The 19,457-nt window shown below is 41.1% G+C and overlaps 2 protein-coding genes across 2 annotated transcripts in view; one reads left to right on the top strand and one right to left on the bottom strand.

Moving 5' to 3' along the window:
- Positions 1–19,457, top strand: part of fancm (FA complementation group M) — a 54,005-nt gene that overhangs the window by 4,111 nt on the left and 30,437 nt on the right. The window lies entirely within an intron of this gene.
- soul3 (heme-binding protein soul3) lies at positions 595–14,943 on the bottom strand. Its single transcript, XM_071896866.2, has 6 exons — positions 14,421–14,943; positions 5,232–5,326; positions 3,721–3,862; positions 3,347–3,530; positions 2,526–3,117; positions 595–2,477 (listed from the first exon to the last, which is right to left on the bottom strand). Exons 1-5 carry the CDS (start codon positions 14,650–14,652, stop codon positions 2,952–2,954), a joined length of 819 nt encoding a protein of 272 aa, XP_071752967.1. The 5' UTR covers positions 14,653–14,943; the 3' UTR covers positions 595–2,477; positions 2,526–2,951.

The raw sequence follows: 19,457 nt of genomic DNA on the forward strand, positions 1-19,457 counted from the left end.
CAGCTTATCAGTCACCAAAACACAGCCTACTACCCTTTGCACACTTTTAGTATGTTCTCCAGGCTGTTGGTGGAATGTTGTAATTCATATAAAATTGTTTTTTATTGGATTAGCAGTAAAAATACTACTCCACTTATCATAACTGGAGGTGTTTCATTAACAGCATGTGAGGCGTTTGGGCTTTTGTTCTTTCCTTCCCCACAAATTGAGAGCACATGTTGCAAGGGATGAGATGATACGGGACACGGAGGGTAAGAATCAGTTTGCGAAACTACGCTCATAACGTCATCATGTATCCCTCTCCACCATGATCAAACAGCATCATTTGAAGCATTTTTCTAACATTCTATTCTATATTCTAAATAGTCTATATTCTAATTCTAATATTCTAATACTCTAATATTCATAGAAACATGTAGAAGTGAAAGCCAAAATGCTATGGAGGTGTATGCTTTAAATTGATGCAAGTGTCATTGCTTTTTTAAGTGGCAATGGGAGGATTTAAAATAATTAAAATTGAGCTGAAACTGCACTACATTGAAATGTCTGCTGCACCACAATATGGCAAACCCAGTAAGATTCAATATCACTTCATTCAGAGAAAGGAAACAAGCGTCATCTTTTATTGAACAAAACAAAGAAAACCACAGTAGCTTTTGTTGTTGGATTTCATTGAATTTCCACAGTACAGCACACTTTTACAAAACACTGAAAAATAAGCACAAAAAAAAACTAAAAACGGAAATAAATCCTCAAGCTGGATGTTCCCAAATAACCAGGCTCTTAAAGGGAAAATTAACCCAAACTTACCATGATTTTACAAGTGTCTGCTCATCTAGAGTTGCCATAGAGCATCATATCTACTCTACATTCAATGCAAAGTAAATTCTTTGGGTTTTTGAATGTCCTGAAATTTGAAATATCACCTGACATGGCAACTCCCGCACCCTGAAACTATCCATATCTGTCAGTTTCTTGTATTTACATTTTTTTGTTGATGAAATATGTGGAAAGATAGACTTTTATTATTTGGGTTGATTTTCCCTTTAATTTTACATTCACTGAGTAGGCCTCAAGGACTACCAGCCTAAGTGTTTCACAGGACATCGCTGGAATTTCAGGTTTTATTAACTTTAAAAATGTACAGACTATTTGCACTTGAAGTAGAAAATACAACATTGTTTGCATACGTACTATAGAAAGGGATGGGCTAGCTGAAATTGCTGGTTGTGTAGTGTTTGTTTTTTATTTTTATGTATTTTTTTTTTTTACTTATGGACAAGTCTTCACACAGTGATGATTTGGCAAAGTGCAGTTCCAGTTTCTGTGGATGCATCTTTCATTAATTTGACTGGCATTCCCATAGCTACTTTATCACCGCCCAGTGCTGAGCAGTAGGTGTATCCTCCTTTCAAACAAAACTGAGAAACTTTCCCATATTATTGTGAACTATAATTGAAAAAATATAGCTGGTATGATGCGTATTACTTTGTTTTTGTCACATTCCTTGGTCTGTTTAATTACAAAATATACTGAAGATAAAAAATACTTTCCTTTCTTATCTTCCACTCTGAGACGTTATAGATTTTTCTTGGATTGGTGATACAACATTACAACAGTTTTAACTAAAACAGAAATTAGCTTTCAAAAAAACAACAACAGCTGAGTATTATCACAGTACAGTAATATTCTCTGTGCTCTATGTCTTTTCTTGGTTGCATTGTCTCTACTCAGCAGCAGTGGTAATTTGCAGGTACAGTAGTGCACACATACTCACTAACATTGACACAGAGGAGTAAGTAGAAAGAGCAAGAGAAAGAGGTACATATGTGTATATGTCTGAGTGTGAACAAGACTTGAAACACAAGGAATGCATTGACTTGTGTAATTTTCATGAGATAAAATTACCTATGCAAAATAGTACTTTTGATTGTCATTCAGCAGTAAAATCAGTGAGTTTTTCAGCATTTGGTTTGTAGAAATGTGAAATTTGTTTTCTCCCTGTATCTATACATTCATGTTGTTGACTCATTATAGGGCTAGGCTCTGTAGTAACTCTGTAGTAACTGGTTTGTTCATAGTTGGTATGAGGTAAATATTCCAGTTCAGTCGGAACAAAAGCTGTTTTTACAGTGTGACTGGCGCAAAGTACCAGGACCAGCAGATCAACAATAACAGAGTTAAAATCACGTCAGCTAGCAAGAGAGTGACAGAGGAACTAGTTTATCTGATGTTCATGGACCTACTCTGCACATGACAATGTCACAAGACAGTGTAGCTGTGCCACAAACAGAAAGCGGAGGGAATACGGCTATGCGTCCACTGGGAACCGTACTTTACAGCACTGGCTTCTTGTCTCATTGTTTACAATGGGAAAAGACAAGTTGTTACATGTTCTTGACAGCGCTGAGTGGTCGCCGTGCTCACAGAGCACTAGGAGTTAAAACTATTTCAACTTTTAACAAAGGAGCGCCGTGCTTTGAGTGGGTTTCCAATAGTCTCAAAGCTAGAGCAGGAGTTGAAACCAGTGCTTCACCCAAGTATCTGCTGAGAGCTACTGGCTGAAACAAAGGTGCCCAGTGAACACAGGGACTAAAATTGTTTTTAGAAAGCATGGTCCTCCAGCCCTCTCTCTCTATGGGGGTGAGTCCATGAGAATAGGGCTGTGGTTTAGTTTAGTTCTTATGGGTCAAATAGCCTAAGTATAGTTCTATTAAAATTAACATACATATGAGAACTCACTTGAAGGCTAGATTGAGTGCTGACTGTTGTAACCCCCAACTGGTCTGGAGTGTGCCGGGCTGGTGGTGATTTGGGGTAGAAGTAGCGACTATAGAGGACGGTACACTTTAGGCTATAGCTAAGCAGAGCTGGGAAGGGAGGGGCAAAGTTAAGGGAGTCTTATGGGGTTCAAGGGTCACAGATAGGTTGCTGCTTGATCCTCTCCTCCCTCAGCGTCGCTCCAGGAACCACATCTCATTCTGACGGTTGCTGTGAGCGGGGTTGGTGTAGCCCGCCACGATGAAGGAATCATTGACAGCAGGGGAGTCTAACACCTCGGCCATGGCATTGATCTGATTAATGATGGTCACTTCGTTGGTGGCTCCGCCAAAGGCCCTGGGAGAAGGAAGGGATGATGCAAGAGCAAGAGGCATCAAATTTCCATGTCCATGCCAAGTAGACAAAACAGGCCAATCATTAATTCATCTGTGCGCTGCCAGATTCTCTTAATTTGTTCCCTCATTGATCAGAAAATCATTGTTGGATATCAGAGCTAAACATGGGAGGCAGTTCATCTGCAGTAGTGGTAGTAGAAGTGCTAATGTTTCTTTTATTCTCTACTGACCTTGCGTACACAACGGTGGCAGGCCAGACCTCTATGACGATGTCGCTGTCAGAAGGCTGTGGGGGCTGGGCCTGGTGGTTGATGGGAAGGTAGTAGGCCACGGTGACTTCATGGGAGATCACAGAGTGGTTCTCATTGGTGCGCACCACCGTCACGATAGGCAGCGTCATGCCCAGGTAGTCACCTAAAGAGGTCGAAGGAAAGAAAACCTTTCATCGTTACTTACAGGCCTACTTGAAAAATTACTGGAGAGACGAGGTCCTCCTTCTGTGATATCCAGTTGTATTCTGTTTGGAGATGATTTACAGCAAATGAAATTGTGATTAGGCCAGACATTGAATGTATGTCAAATTTTGTGTTGTTTGTGGACTCACCTGAAGAGTTTTGCTGGCAGATGTATTTCATTATCCTCATAAAGCCATAGCAGATGCTCTGTTCATAGGTCTCCTCACGCACTGTGATGCAAGCCCAGTGGCCTTTTTCATACTGGCGCTTCTCATATAGCAACTCCCCACACTGGAAAAGCATACACAAAGATGATGAGAGAGACAGGAGAGGACTGAGTTAGGACTTACCTTTTGATTATATTTTTAAATTGAGTTAACTGTTATAACATTGGATGCTGCAACATTCTCTATTGTAACTTGAGAATGGGATCGAGAATGCCAGCAAATCAACGCTCAGAGTGATAGAAGCCTAACTGCTGTCTGCGAAATGTGTGAAAAATCACTCCTGCACACCGTCTGCTACTTGTAATTAAAACATTTAAGAGATACAATGTTTTGGTCTTATGATATTTCTCAGTTATGACATACAGTACCTTGTTAAGCTCATAAGTCAAACAGTGTGTGGGAGTTTTTCCACAAGTTTCTGTTAAGGCTACCAGGTGTTCTCCAACACATGTTGACACCAAAGGTCAAAGTGTTCTGTCTTTACAAGGCATTGAAACGACATGCGGTATAGACAGTGCTCTAAGAATGGGTGCCAAGTATTCTTCTTTCTTTAACCTGAGTTTCTGGCCAAGTTTTAATGAACTAATTAACTCAAGTTAAACCAATTAGCCCTTTTTATTTATATGCTCCCCTAAGGAGTTTAAGCGGCTTATTGTATTGGGTGACGGGATCGTCCTTGCCTTGTTGAAAATAAATAGCTGACCCCTACTCGCACGCAATATTTGTATGTGATCGTAGGCTGACTGAGGGGCTGGTTGTGTTCTTCAAGCAACAGATACATCGAGTATGTGCGGTCCATGGCTTTAAATGTTTCTGTATGTTGTACGTGTGTCTGAACTGACAAAAAATTACCAGTGAACTGAATAAAGGTTATTTCCCAGGGCCTTCAAGTTGGACATCATGACCTACACTGTCGCACACACACACACACACACACACACACACACACACACACAGTCAATTACTATCCTGATATGAACTAACAACTGGCATTATCAAATTTACCCGGAACAGCAGGAAAAGCGAGTTCTGGAACAGTCTGTTCCTCAAAGAGAACATTTAATTTCATCATTGATTCTAAATTCCTAATTGATTAATTGGGGTCAAAATTCTTTTTAGTGAATACTCATATTCGGATGTTTAGTTCTACGTAATGTCTGCCTCAGTTAACTATCCTAGCAGTCCTGTAGAGTAAACTAGACTTCTCAATCTCAACTACTCCCCTTTTCTGGCTTGTGTTGTCATGCAAGGTGATTTCCAGCTCTAGTCCCTGGTGCAGATACGCCTCACTACGCCGAACTTATACTAGGTTGTCGCTAATGGATTTGCCAGGTCTTACTGTTTCATGTAGAACTTTAAAAAAATATGAAAATAGAATGAGAATAGAGAGGTTGTCTGTGGTGGTAGAGATAGTTTGAGTCAGACAGACGTACCTTCTCTTTGCGTGCGATGAGGGTGAAAGGGACTGGTTCTCTGTTACTGCGTCCCTGGTTGTTAGTGGTTAGCTGTTGGATGGGCTCTGCCATATCTGTCAACAAAGAAACAAACAATACTTGGTTGATTCGAGCCATGCTCCAAAAAAAGTATTTTATTTACATTATTTACAAGGTTCTGATAAGAGCAAACAAATAGTGTGGTGCTTGTTGTTTGCCCATATACGTCTGTTTCCTGAAGCTATGTTTGTAGTGGACACTGGCAGCCAAACATCCTTGTTCTAATCCAGTTCTTGACTTTGGCTGCGTGCTAGTCAACGAGTGGACAAAGTGCTTCTTGTACAAGACCAAAAATGTCCAGTCATGTCTGTGTCTTACTTCACACTGCTCATTCTAGGCCTGAATGGTACATTGATGAAAACTTATCAGAGCAGAACTTATCTCTGACCCCTGATACCGTGTTTACAAACCTACAGCAATACACTATACACTTCAGTACAACTTTATTCCATTCACGTAATATCTACACTTCCTCATGTACAGTTATCTGCTGGCAGGCGGTGTTGGTAGTCTGTGTGAGGAAAAGCCTGGCAGACAGGCATGGCACTGTGCCAGGATGCCGCAGAGAGTGATGTTCATTAGATGATTAGCTGATGGAGAGACAACTGGATAAAGCTGCCCAGGGCCAGGTATAGACTGGTATTAACAGAGAGGGACTACAGCAGGTTGTCAGTGCTTCTGAAATACTGCACTGTACTTTACGTACAGCCCACTCTTCTCTTTCATCCACTAAACATGTAGCTTTTTGTGTATCAACAATGTAGCTTACTCCTGTATTTAGCTGTGACACTAACCAAAATGAATTTTGTTGTTTAACATGCAAGGTACAGTGGTCACTATCTCATATGCCTAATACAGCTAATTGGCCAACTATTAGTCAGTGATCTAGGTCTAGCGACAATGCAGTAGGTTGTTAAAAATTGTTATGTAAAGGCTAAAATATTAGTTACAAAGTGTAAATATATTTTAACGCATCTTTTTATCAAACAAAGGGAATTCAAATGTAGTCTTGTGGCTAGCTTGTGCTCTTATTCTTCTCTGTGGTAGCCATGGTACTTTCCCCACTGATGCTATAAATGAATATAGTGTGGGCCTTAACCATACTGAATGAAACTATGAGTGGGTGATACAGGCTCATCTTTGGTTCTATAGTGCGTTTGGTCTTTTCTGCTGCTACTTATCCACAAAGCTCTCACTGAGGCAAATGCAAACTGCATCATGCAACTCGCTCTCTAGAAGAATGATGCCTTCATAGCCAGATTATATAATAGAATGATGCTACTTTGTGGAACTGTGAGCATTCACAAATGCATTTTGTCAGTCAATACCATGGGGTAACTGGGTAAGACTGATCTCTGGTATTTAGCTAATCAATCATGTGTCTACAAACAAAGCTGTGGGTTGAGGGGTGTGTGTGTGTGTGTGTGTGTGTGTCAGCAACGCTATACCCAATTAGCAGGTCTTTTCATTAAGTAAGGGTTACATTGTAAATCATTGATCAGGGGAACGGCTCGGGGTGGATAATATGTATGTATGGTTGAGAGAAAATGATACCTGCCTGTTTGCATACACATGTTCATTGAGAGAGAGCGAGGGGGAGAGAAAAAAACTGACGCACTGTTCACAGAACAGTCTTAACTAGTTCATGGTCAAGTACACATGCAAACAGACACACACGCGCTCAAGCAAACTCATCTTTGTTTCTATAGCAGCACCTCTAGCCACCCGGTGTTGACGCAGAACAGTCAACACACACACACACACTTGTTTTTGTACCCGGGGTTCCCAGTCTACACTTAAGTCCAGGAGAGAGGGCAGCCCATCTGTGGTTGATCCTAACAGATACTTTATCTTCATTTCAATAGCCTTAAGTCCTTTACAAGGTGGCATAGCTCAGTAGAAGACAGCGTGAGTTGACTATTGAAGATGTGATGAATTTGTCAAGGCTGGGAATGTTTGTTCACTGAGTTTAACCCAAAGCCACTTAGCTTAGAAGACAATGTAAGTTATGTACATTTGCATGCATTCCCAGAGTAGTCTATGCCTACCACTGCATGCAAAGCTTGACGTGTTGACTAACCTATACCCTTTTTACACCAAAATCAGCGCGTATATGCGGGTTTTTTAAACGCGGGTAAACCCGCTAAAAATAGGCGATTGACTCCTTTCCCATTGCCAGTAGACGAGTTTGTCTTTCTGTTTTTTTTCTGGTGTGTCACGTTCGACGTCACGAACGCGCCGAAAACACGGTTAGCAAACAGTAGAAAGCAGCATGGAGGCCAGTGACAATGTTACGGTGGTTACTTTTTTATATCTTTTACTTCAGTCTCTCTTTCAAACTCAATGCCGACTGAACGGTGCCATGCCATTGTTCCGACGGCCCATTATTCCGAAACCCCAGTAGTCCGAAAAATGTCCCATTGGACCGAAAGCCCTCTTTTATAGCGTTTAATTAGTCTCACAACCCGCGCACATAAAAACCAGGCGCGCGCATGTGATACGAGCACACAGAACAGTATCGCGAGCGGAAAACCATCCTCGCGAGGGAGCATTTCTGCTCCGCGTGCACAAATGCGGTCCCACGAACATGGGGCTGTGACGAGCGCTCGCTCGACCCTCCCTACGCGCTCGCAACTGCTCAACACTCACTCGCTCGTCAAGTTGACTTTTGAGACTTTGGAGGCGGGGATAACATCTCACTCCTTTGCCTAAACCTAACCAATCATCAACCAATCTTTTTTGGCGGCAGAATCATCAAGAAGAAGATGTCGGAGAAAAAAGAGGTAAAGTGAGGAACAGCCACATCTACAATGCCCTTAACACAAGTAAATCGTGCATAACCAAAATGTAACATAGGCTATTTGTGATGTGGCTGTTCCTCACTTTACCTCTTTTTTCTCCAACATCTTCTTCTTGATGATTCTGCTGCCAAAAAAGGGGTCAGAGACGCATTCTTTTTTTTTCCTACCCCATTTTCTGGAAGACCCGCCCCTACTCTGCCTCTGATTGGTTAGGTTTAAGCAAGGGAGTGAGATGTTATCCCCGCCTCCAAAGTCTCAAAAGTCAACTTGACGAGCGAGCGAGCGTTGAGCAGTTGCGAGCGCGTAGGAAGGGTCGAGCGAGTGCTCATCACAGCCCCGTGCTCGCGGGACCGCATTTGTGCACGCGGAGCAGAAATGCTCCCTCGCGAGGATGCTTTTCCGCTCGTGGATACTGTTCTGTGCGCTCGTATCACGTGCGTGCGCCTGGTTTTTATGTGCGCGGGTTGTGAGACTAATTAAACGCCATACTCTTTTCTCCCCTCGTTTCTCAAACAAACAAAAGCACATGGCTAATGATTATGCAGAATGACGTCATCGGACCTTGCAACATGCAACGGAGGAAGCTGGCTGTCGGACCTCGCGGTCGGATATTTACTCTAACAATCCGACTTTCCTGGTTGGAATTATGCAGCGTTCCATGCAGCAGTGATATTACGATGGTAGTGAGGGCTTAAATAATGTTCCTGCCTAGCTATTTACGCGCCAACGCACGGAACTTCAACGCGCGTCATAGCATCGCACCGGAACAGGGGCGAAAATTAGCATGTCCACCCGGGTGTCATGTTTCCATCACTGCCGATCATCATCATTTGACCCGGGAATGAATGCCGATTGTACCCTTTCACACCGAAGAAAAAAGCCAGATGTTAGTGGGTGTTAGTGGGTTTTTTGTCCAGTGTGAAAGGGCTACTATTTAGTTAATACTTTGCCATAAGACTCTTGAGAAACCACAGTCAGAGATAAAGTAGGTTTATGGGAACAGACCGCAGAAACAGGGTTGTACTTGTTGTTTGCAACTAATCAGCTTCAAATACACTTTTAAATGGAGAAATGCCAGCATTGTCACAATAGATTAGTGCGGTAGCAAAATCAGCATGCCAGTAAGTCTCAATGAGCGGGTTTGTCTTATTTGTAGCAAGGATACTGCTGCTTTGTTTGTTTGTTGTTTCTTGGGCTTGCTAAGGTACTCGCTATTATATTGTCAATATCTAGGGAGGGGGCATTCAGTTCATTCATTGTTCATTCAGTAGTAGTGTAAGCAAATCCCAAAGTTAAAAGAATCATGGCCTGAATATTTGGGACAATAAATTCCATTTTGTTTACAGGTTTGATGGTTCAATGGTATCAGCTCCTCTGACCTCCTTTAACTTTGCAATGAGCCACTGTAAACATCCACTGCAAATAACAATATCATCTTTGTTTCCAGCAGCCTATGAACTTGATTAAGAGGGTGAAGGGCTTCTTACAGTGCTAGATTGTACTGCGAGGGCTGAGGAAACTTAAGGCAAAAGAGCCTGTTGTCTCTTCTTTTTGGTAGTAATGCCTCAATTTAGCCTCAAAGTAGACAGTCATGCAGACGGCTCTGAGTCTGTTGAACTTAGGTCTATGACTTGAAATGAGCCAAAAAGAAACCTTAGGCAGGACATGTGTTCCTCCCACCCAACCCCAGTCCACCCCAATTAGAGCAAAGACGTTTACCTTGGGCTTGGCCCCTGATGCCCTGAGTCTTTAGCTCCAGTATTGCAGTGCAGGATTTAGCAGCTAGAACCTCAGTACCAGTAGGCAAGGTAGCTAATCCCTCTGAGTCAAAAAGCCCCAGCTAGTGATTTCATGCTAAGTCCTCAATTAGTGCTGCAATGTGAGGGCAGAGGGACGTGGCTGTCTGTGTTACTGGATCTCAATGAGCAGCAGCACACCACAAACATATTTACAAATGGTTATCATACACAGGATGAACTAATAAAGAGGACTTTGATATTCCTTTTGCTGAAAATCTTTGCACTCTAAGAGGGCAAGTTACATATTTTTGGTGTTGTAAAAATAAGGACAGTTTACATTACATTACGTCATTTAGCAGACGCTTTTGTCCAAAGCAGTAAACACTTATGCTGCCACTTTATGAGCTTAGTACTGCATAATTACACTGTTGTTTAATAACTGTTTAATGCTGTGAAGCAGGAATTAAAACGTACAAGTTAAGTTTATCTCAATGTGGCCTATTGTTCAGCTTTGTGTGTCCTAGATCAGTGATTAGCAGCGACTTGGAATGTTCCAGACTTCAAACAACTGTTGTTGTTGTTGTTGTCTCCTGCTGAACACAACTACAGTAAACATCAAACTGCTGAACCTACAGGTCTACAGAATGGGCTTGATGATTTTTTTTTATGAGAAAGTGACACCTCCCCTTACTAAATGATTGTTGATTGATAGCACAAAATAACTGAAATAAATTAAGGTATTTTTTTTACAGATAGTATATAACAGTTTTACAGAGTGGAAAGTTTGAGTGATGAACATCAGGTAATGTTTATTTTTCTTAAAGGATAAGGCCGGTGTTTTTTAATGCATTGCTTACCGTCAACAAATCCTATGAAAATAACAAAATCAACAACTACTCCTGTTACTTTCTGACTTCCCACATACCGTTTTTAGCCGTCAACCCGGAAGTCATTGGCTCCAATTGTAAGCTAAAAACCTTGAAATACAGCTCACAAAGACATAGTTTCAATTTTAAAAATCGCTAACTGTTACCATGAAAAGTCAGGCTGTTGTAGTTATTACCAAATCAAATTCAAATGGGAACAAATTCTTCATTACGCCGGGGACTATTTTCGGTGCTATGGAACTACTTTCCTGAGATCTTAAAGTGTTTACAGCCGGCTTATTAAGTTGTTTGAAGAAAAAGTCGGCTGGCCCGGTGCATCGCGATGATGAAATATGCTGCCCAGAGCAACGGCATGGCTCTTTGACGTGTTTTTAATTGTTTTTTTAATACAATGGAATTCTATGGCTGCTGGGACATGGCTTCATTAGGCACCGGCTACATGGATGAGACTTGTTGCCAAAACAAAATCATTGCTGATTTTGTTATTTTCATAGGATTTGTTGACGGTAAGCAATGCATTAAAAAACACCAGCCTTATCCTTTAAATAGATCGATAGATTTTTGGTGAGGATGAAATACAAAAATACATATAAGCGAATTAAATGAAATTGTTCGAATGACCACGTTGACATAAACGCATAGACTGCAAATGGAAAATTAGATGGTACAGGCTATTTTAGAATGTGTGTGTATGCACATTTCATGCTTCGAAAGCTCTGCCTTATGGACAGCTGCGTGCTATAGTCAGAGTCAGACACCGGAGTGGTCTGAGGGAGGCCAGGGGATGTTGAGCAGTTCAACCCTGTGTGCCCCGTCCACATTCCAGACGCTTTACAAGTAGGTCATGCATACACACACACACACACATACACACATATATACATACAAACACACGAACATATGGACACACACACATCACCACCTCTGCCCCTGGGGCGAGGACAGGGCGTACTTCTGGATAATATCTGGTAGTTTGTATTCATCAGCAGTCCCTCTGCTACCCACCCACCCACAGTCCATCTGACTTGACTGAGCAGGAAAAAGGAGAAGATTGGTCTCCCTTTTATTTGACTTCAACCACAGTCGTCTACTATGCTTTCAGGCAAGGGAGGAGAAGGGAGGGGCGGGGCTGCTGGGTCACAATGTTCTGAGGACAGCCTTTAACCTCAGGCACAAGTTGCAAATCCAGTCGATTTTTAAAAATGCAACACAAGCCCCTCCTCTCCAGCCCTGTGGAGCTGAACAGTCGAAAGGCTGAACTTTGCAGAATTGAACAAAGCATTCTGACCCCAACAGAGAATGTAATCTAGAGAGAAGTCACAGACTCATGTTCTTTCAGGCAGCTTTACTTAAGAAATACTGGTTCAGTCTTACACCAACAGTGTAAATATGCAGTACTGAGCTCATAAAGTGGCAGCATAAGTGTTTATACAATTAAGTTCACATTTTATTTTTTTTACCCAAGTAATCCAGTATCAATATACTAGTCATCATGCCTCAAATTCTTTCTACCAATGTGAAAAACACACCTCTTGTTTGAACAAAAGTGTTTTTATTGCATCAACTGTCATCACAAAACAGTTGATCCTCGATTGTTTGTAAACAGCAAATTCATCCATACTCAAAGAGTAAGAGTTAGATTAACTCTCTATGTTCCTCCAATGCATTTCCTAACCAACTAAAGCAGTATTTCATCTATTACTGCTTTAACAGTGCTTTGACTGTGAAAAGGCTCTTTTTTGCTCATTTCTTCAGGCGACCTTACACCAAACGACTTCTCAAGCGATTTCACTGTCGCAGACAAATTCCCAATGTCGGAATAAAATCATGAGAGTTTTGCTAGAGTTGTGGCGCGCTCCCGTCATCTCGATCGTTTGGTGTAAGGTGGTCAGAAAACTCAGTCCGAGCTGTCTTAAGTCAGTCTTTTTCTTGTCTTGATGTTCCAATAAAATCAAACATGTTTAATATTATCGGAAGTCTTTAGTCTTGGCTCATGCAAATAGTGAAGTTCAATGACGTTCTTTTCAAAGTCTTCTGTATGGTAGGCAGTCTTTGCAAAATCTTATGACACATTGTCTTTAGATGTGAGCTGGATGTGAGAGGGTGTCAGACTTTAGTCTTTTAAAAGTCTTTTCAAAGTCTTTTCAAAGTCTTCTAGTGTATGGTAGGCATAAGTTTTATGAGCTCGAAATTAAGCTCCAACTCCTCGAATGAACTCAAAAGCCAATGCCAAATTACTGAGATATAGATAAGAGAAAATTACCCGCACCGTGTAGGATCATTCACTTCATTAGAGGCAATGTGCCTGACAAAAAGTGGCTGATTAGTCATGCTCAGACGTCTCTCCACACTGTTTCTCCTTTGTTTGGTAAGCAGACACTTTGTATAACAAACAAAATGTCAGATTAACATCTTCACTACTTTTACCTTACCACAAGTGGCTAAATATTTAGGAAACTGTGTTCACTGTAATAATATTGCATGCTTGAGGCCATGATTTTTCTGGACTGGATCTGAGTGAAAACTGTGCCTTATAATCACTGTTTCAGTCACATTGTTTTCCTGACATAAGTATCAGAAATACTATCTTACATGTTAAAATACATGCCTTATCCCAAATAAATTATTGCACTTGTGCTCCCTCTCTCTCTCTGCAACAGTGTTAAGCATGACAGAAGACACACCCACTACTCTTAGATATTGATATGCCAGGCTTTCCCAAATGTTTCCCTTGCAAAGACTTGTAAATTGATATGCATTTGACCACAGACCTCCATTTGATAAGATTGTGTCCCAAAGATTTTTGCTTTTATATGAGATATGACTTAGTAAAGAAATACAGAGCTATCTATACTGAAACCAGTGTTTCCCTGAACTGTATGAACTCAGCAGTGGTGCGCAACAGCAGCAAGGAAATCACCACCACTGCTAGAGGAAATGTGAAAATAAAATAAGCATTGGAATTTAGTCTTATTAAAACGAAAATAGGAAAATGTAGTCCAAATGTTCTAGACATAATGATTTTATTATGATTAAAGAACATTTTTAGCACTACAACCTCAACTTGAAACATAATTTAGACCCAAACAGCAACGGATATGGGACAAAATTATCCCCCTCCCCAAGCACCACAGCTGGATACAATTACAGCATAACACTGTGTAACTATTTATACATTCTCTTATTGTGCAAACTTCTAGTGAGTGAGTGAAATGACGAAATTTGACTAATCCACATTTTTCTGGGGACCCGCTGGAACCCCTTCAGCGACCCTTTGAGGTCCCTGGACCACACTTTGGGAACCATGACTGTATGCCATATCATAACATATTCGATCTTTAAATTGAATGGTGAGTTTCACTTGTTTGTCTGTGTGTTCCGACGTTTTTCCTCTACATTTGATGTGTGAATACAGTTTGTTTTGTCTACAGTGGAAACACATGTTGCTCAATGCAAACTAGGTCGCTCTATATGGCGGCGGACCTATAGGAAGCTGAAAACAACGACCCTAACTAGCTAGAACATGTCTGCAGTTGTTGTTATAGCGTTGCCTATAGAGGTCATATTAAATTATAACTTTATTATACACCAAATAAGAAGGCTGGACCACAGATGCCTAACGTTAGAATGTGAATGTCTTTATATACCGTGTGTTTTCTATCGCCGTGGTTTTCCTTACTGTATGTTTTTCTTTTAACGTACCTTGAGAAACTTCCACTTGGTGTCCCCTCGCTACGTCCTGCCAGTAGTGCAGCAGTCGGTCTTCGTCTTCCTCCATCGTCTCACCCCCGTCTTCGAGGCTCCCGTTGCCCGAGTCCGACGTCTGGTCCTCCGAGAAAGACTCCAGGTCTTCCAGGCTGATCATCCCGTGTCCTGGTCCAGATTCGGGCCCGTTACCGCCGCCGCCATTTAACTGGCAGCCACCTCGGTCCATTTCTCCGTTTGCGGGACTAGCAACTAGGCTAACCGAAGCGACCGACCGCAAAGCTTTTGGTTTTAAAAATCAGTTACGAATAATCCCCGAATTTACGCTTTGTTTTTGTGCCAATCTGTTTCTTTTTTGGACCTCGGTACCTAGTCCGGATTGGGACTACCGTTACTTCATGGTCAACAAACCAGGCAGGACGCGGCTTTCCCCGACGTATTTATCCATGTTCATACACGAATATGAATATGCTGTTTTATATGTGAATAAAATGAGTCATATTCTTTCGCTGGTATTCGTTAATGTTCGCGAAAACAACAAACGAATCGCCTCGACCGTCCGTGCGGTGCTGCCGCTTGCCACGGCCGGGCTGGATGTTTATAGGAGATGAAGGCGGGCCACGTGACGCTGTGGCCTGCTGCCAGCCCTGCCTCCTCCTGCACAGTACGATAAATACCGAGTCCGGTCCAGACGTCAAGCAAGAAGCCAGGAGAGGCCGTGATTTATAGACCACGATAAAATCATAACAATAACTAAATGGCATTCGTCTGCCAGTCAATGTAACTTTTCATCAGTAGTTTAACTGACACGTTGGTAGCAGTATGAGATGTAAATTAAACTGTTATTTGGTCACAGGTGTGCGTTTGTATATTTGTATTTTGCAGCGGCGTCAAACGTTTAGGAACACCTGAACTATCCCTTTTATAAACCATATTTGATGCATTTGCCCCCCTTGAATTCACTCCTTTAGTTTGGCAGTTGTACTTTTATGGCAGAATGAATTAAAACAGATATGTCTGGGCAAGCGTATGCACCCAAATTCAGCTCAAGATATTTTTTCTGAAATTTATCCTCTCCCAGTATAAAAAAAATATGTCCAGACAATAATCAACTTCCTATCTGTTGGTGTATTTACATAAATAATGTAAATACACACTACATTATTTATATTCTGTATAGGATGCATTTGAGTTCAATCACTGTCTGAGACTGCTTCTGTACTGCACTATATCTGATTATATGCACCGACCATTTTAGAAATTGATGAGTGCTTTGTCAACAGGACACCACACTGGTAGAGGGTGGGAGGGAGAGATGGAGAGAGCGAGTTTGTGTGTGTGTGTGCGTGCGCGCGTGTGTGTGTCTCTGACAGCCACCCCTGGCTTTGTAGAGGGAGCAGACGCCAGCAACATAAAATACACAATAAATAATAATACATGACAATCACCTGAAGCCCCGAATCCCTCTTTACATATGCACTCTGTCAATGCCTTTGCATATGATAATGCATTTTTAAGAACTGTTACTTGTATACTGTGTTATTGTTGTCTTCATGTTTCATTATTATATTTATTTTCCTTTGCCGTGGATGCTGCGTGGCCAACACAATTTCCTGACTGGGGATAATAAAAGAGAACTTGAACTTGAGTGCTTGGAACAGACCAGGCAGGATTTGCTCTGATCCATGTTGCTGCGATGTCCAACCACCATGTTGCACCCTTCAATAAGCACGTAGAGAGAGGACATTATATAATCCTCTGTAGTCTGTGTGGTGGAGAAACATGCAAACGCACACAGAGACACACGCATACACATGTACACACATACACTGATACACTGATACACGCACGCACACACACACTACAATATTCTGCATGGAGGGCATTTAATAGGCCCCCTGCCTGGCTGCCTGGTTCAGCAGAGTCTGTTTTCAATACCCACACAGCATGCTACAGGCCTAGAGCACAACAGGACCATTGTGTGTTTATCTGTCATTGTGTCTGTCTCTGTCCTGAGTAGATTAACCTTGCCAGACAGTGATTGCCTTTTGATTGGTGACAGGCAGCCCTCTAATTCAAATAAGCACCTTTGCTGCAACAGTTGGGTTTCACCAGTTGACTTGACAAAGCGTGCTGGAATGTTCCCACAACTCATTTGAGCAGATTGACCTGTTTTTTCGCTCTCTCCATACTTGACTCCTCTCAGATGTAGCAGTGATGTCACCAACGGCAAGATTTACCATGTGCTTATGTATGTGTGCACAGACACGCACAGTCGCACACACACACACACACACACACACACACATACACACACACACATGCACACACACGCACAGACACCAATAAGTCCCTCCCAGTGTTGACATGCAGGGGTTGAGAGCTTTCTGTAGGTTCTGTTATTAATAGCTGCCTGCAGACAGATACTGGCTTTTCGACTAATTTCCCACGTCACCTAGCTCCATGCTCCTTGGCCAATCAGCTGTAGCCCTCCCACTGAGCATGCTCTGTGAGACTACCGTTGATGATGTCGTCATTTGGCACTCATCCTCTACTCTCCTCTCTTCTCCTCTCCTCTCCTCTCAATAATCTTAATCTAACATTCTAAAAACACACACCTATGTTTGTTTTACTATACTTGTGAGGACCTTCTATTGACTACATTAATTCTTAACCTCTAACCTCAACTCTCACCACTACATGCCTATAACTTAAAAGGTGCTATACTAAGCATTTTTAAACATCAATATATCACTGTCAGATTAATTGTCATACCTTGCTATAATTACAGTAAACAAATGAAACCATGGTCAAGACGATTGGTAGCCTCTATTCTAGAGGTATTTTCTGTGCTACTGTTTTTCAAAATTAAGACCCGATGCTCTTTTAAGACACATTTCGTTTGTCTTTCTTTACTGAAGAGGATAAAACATTTTGCAAGTGATTTTGCCATCAGCCTTTCACTCCTTCCAACATCTGCCACTGCGACAAACTGAAGGTTTTAGCTCCTTTTGCACTGGAAGAACAACCCTTACCCTAACCATATCCTAATCCTAATTCTACTTTAACCCTAAACCCAAATCCCTAAACTAGCCCCTTGAAGAAGTGTGGACTTGACAAAATGACGTCACTTCGCAAAAATGTACTCAGTTTGGGACTCAGAACTCAAACTGGTTCTCACAAGGATAAAAGTAAAAGAATACACACGCAAGCACACACTTACACAGACATGCAATAATTCTTGGGGCCTTTATCTGCCTTGAACACTCATATTCCCTCCATGTATCCATCCTTGTTGTGTAGAATAGCATATATAGTTACAGATGATTTGTAATGACAGATGCATTTGCATTATTTATGTTTTCCCAAAAAATTACAAGGGAATAGTCATATCAGCTTCTTTACTAAATTCAGTTTTCCACTATTGTCACCATCCTCTTACCACTATTGTATAGAAGACTTAAGATATACGTATGTGTGTGTGAACTTTTCCTTTTCCTTTCCATTAATGTGTCTGTATCGTTATTTATTGCATGTAGTCCCAGTAATATAATGTACTTGTAATGTACTTGTAATGCACATTCTGTCATTCAGAGGAAAAAGCGACCCCACTAATCTGTCTCTCTGTAATCTCATAATCTGGATTTGACCATCAGGTGCGCAGCCCCTCACTGAGGTCCACCTGTCAATTAACTAGATGGAGATTTTGCCTTGTGGCCTTTTCTCTCTGCTATCTCTGCTTCCCATATTTTGTTTGTGCTGTTATATGTTTGCTGAAGCGATGTCTTGCTGCTGCAGGGCTTGTACTCTGGTATCTAAAGGGATTGTTTGATAAATTTCCCCTCTAGCTATTACTTTTATTTTATAATTCCATACACATTATAGCCATGTGTAAAATACTTATTTTGGCAGGGTTTAAAATATCAAAACTTAATAGAGAGATAACTTTGGCCATTCTGTGTTTCCTCCACTGGATTTCAATTCTGTGTAAATTGTCTTCCTTTTCACTCATGTTTGTATTTTGTTTTTGTTTTTTTGTAATTAGATTTTTGATATAAACACCCTAATACATAACTAATACTATGAATATATTATATACATGAATGATATAATGTAATAATCTCTCTCTTTGTATTTGTGTATGTATTTGAACCACTTGGATAAGTTATGCCGTCACCATATGGAGCAAAGTCAGCTTCACATCCACTACGTCGATTCCCAACCATCCCAGCTATGCTAATGCTAATTTTAAGAAATCATGTTGTGAAGTAATTAAATGGAGCCTAGTGGTTTTGGGTTGCTGTGAAGAATAGGCTAATTAGCATTGCTCTCCTAACCTCAATTACAGCAGCGTTTTGAAGCATGCTTCACACTAATATACTAAATGAGGCTAATCTGAGTCAACCTTTTAACTCGGTGTCCTGTAGCCCCAAATAAATTGGTCCCACAGTAACTCATTGTCATATTCCTGATCACTGAACCTTAGGCTGACTCTCCAATATCACATCTGACCTGGTGATCAGCACACTGCAGAGTCAGCCTAATTAAAGCTTAACGTTAGGGCTGCACGATATTGACAAATAATCCTATTGAGATTATTTTACTGAATATTGCAATTGCGGTGTAAACTGCAATACCATTTACAGACAGATTTTTCAATATTTCAGATTTTTTATAAAAAACTGAGATGATGTTGCTTAAGATTTGTTCTGTCTGCAATGAATTGTTTTTTCCAATGTGCAATTTAATTTATAGACCAGAAATTGGGCTCAGCAACAGAACACCATGTTTAGGAGTCCATATTGAGCAGCCACCACTTTGATAAAATATTTGCAGCCTCTTGCAATTTGGAAATTGAAGTAGTCCATATTGCAATTTTCATTTTTTTTTTTTTCCATTAATTGTGCAGCCTAATTAGCATTGACTCTCAAAATAGGTACTCTCATTCCTTGCATACATTCTCACTTACTTTAATATGGACAAAATATTTCCTCACTTCAACATGACTACATTATTGCCATGTTAATCATTGTT

The sequence above is a fragment of the Centroberyx gerrardi genome, chromosome 17 (assembly GCF_048128805.1).
Source record: "Centroberyx gerrardi isolate f3 chromosome 17, fCenGer3.hap1.cur.20231027, whole genome shotgun sequence".
Classification (NCBI taxonomy): Eukaryota; Metazoa; Chordata; class Actinopteri; order Beryciformes; family Berycidae; genus Centroberyx; species Centroberyx gerrardi.

What these genes read in the sequence shown, in the direction of transcription:
- soul3 (XM_071896866.2), bottom strand. Translation starts at nt 14,652, where the DNA reads ATGGACCGAGGTGGCTGCCAGTTAAATGGCGGCGGCGGTAACGGGCCC. An exon ending in CCAAGTGGAAGTTTCTCAAG is followed by an intron (nt 5,327 to 14,420) that starts GTACGTTAAAAG and finishes CTTTGTTGACAG; the next exon opens with ATATGGCAGAGCCCATCCAA. An exon ending in GCCACCGTTGTGTACGCAAG is followed by an intron (nt 3,118 to 3,346) that starts GTCAGTAGAGAA and finishes TCCTTCTCCCAG; the next exon opens with GGCCTTTGGCGGAGCCACCA.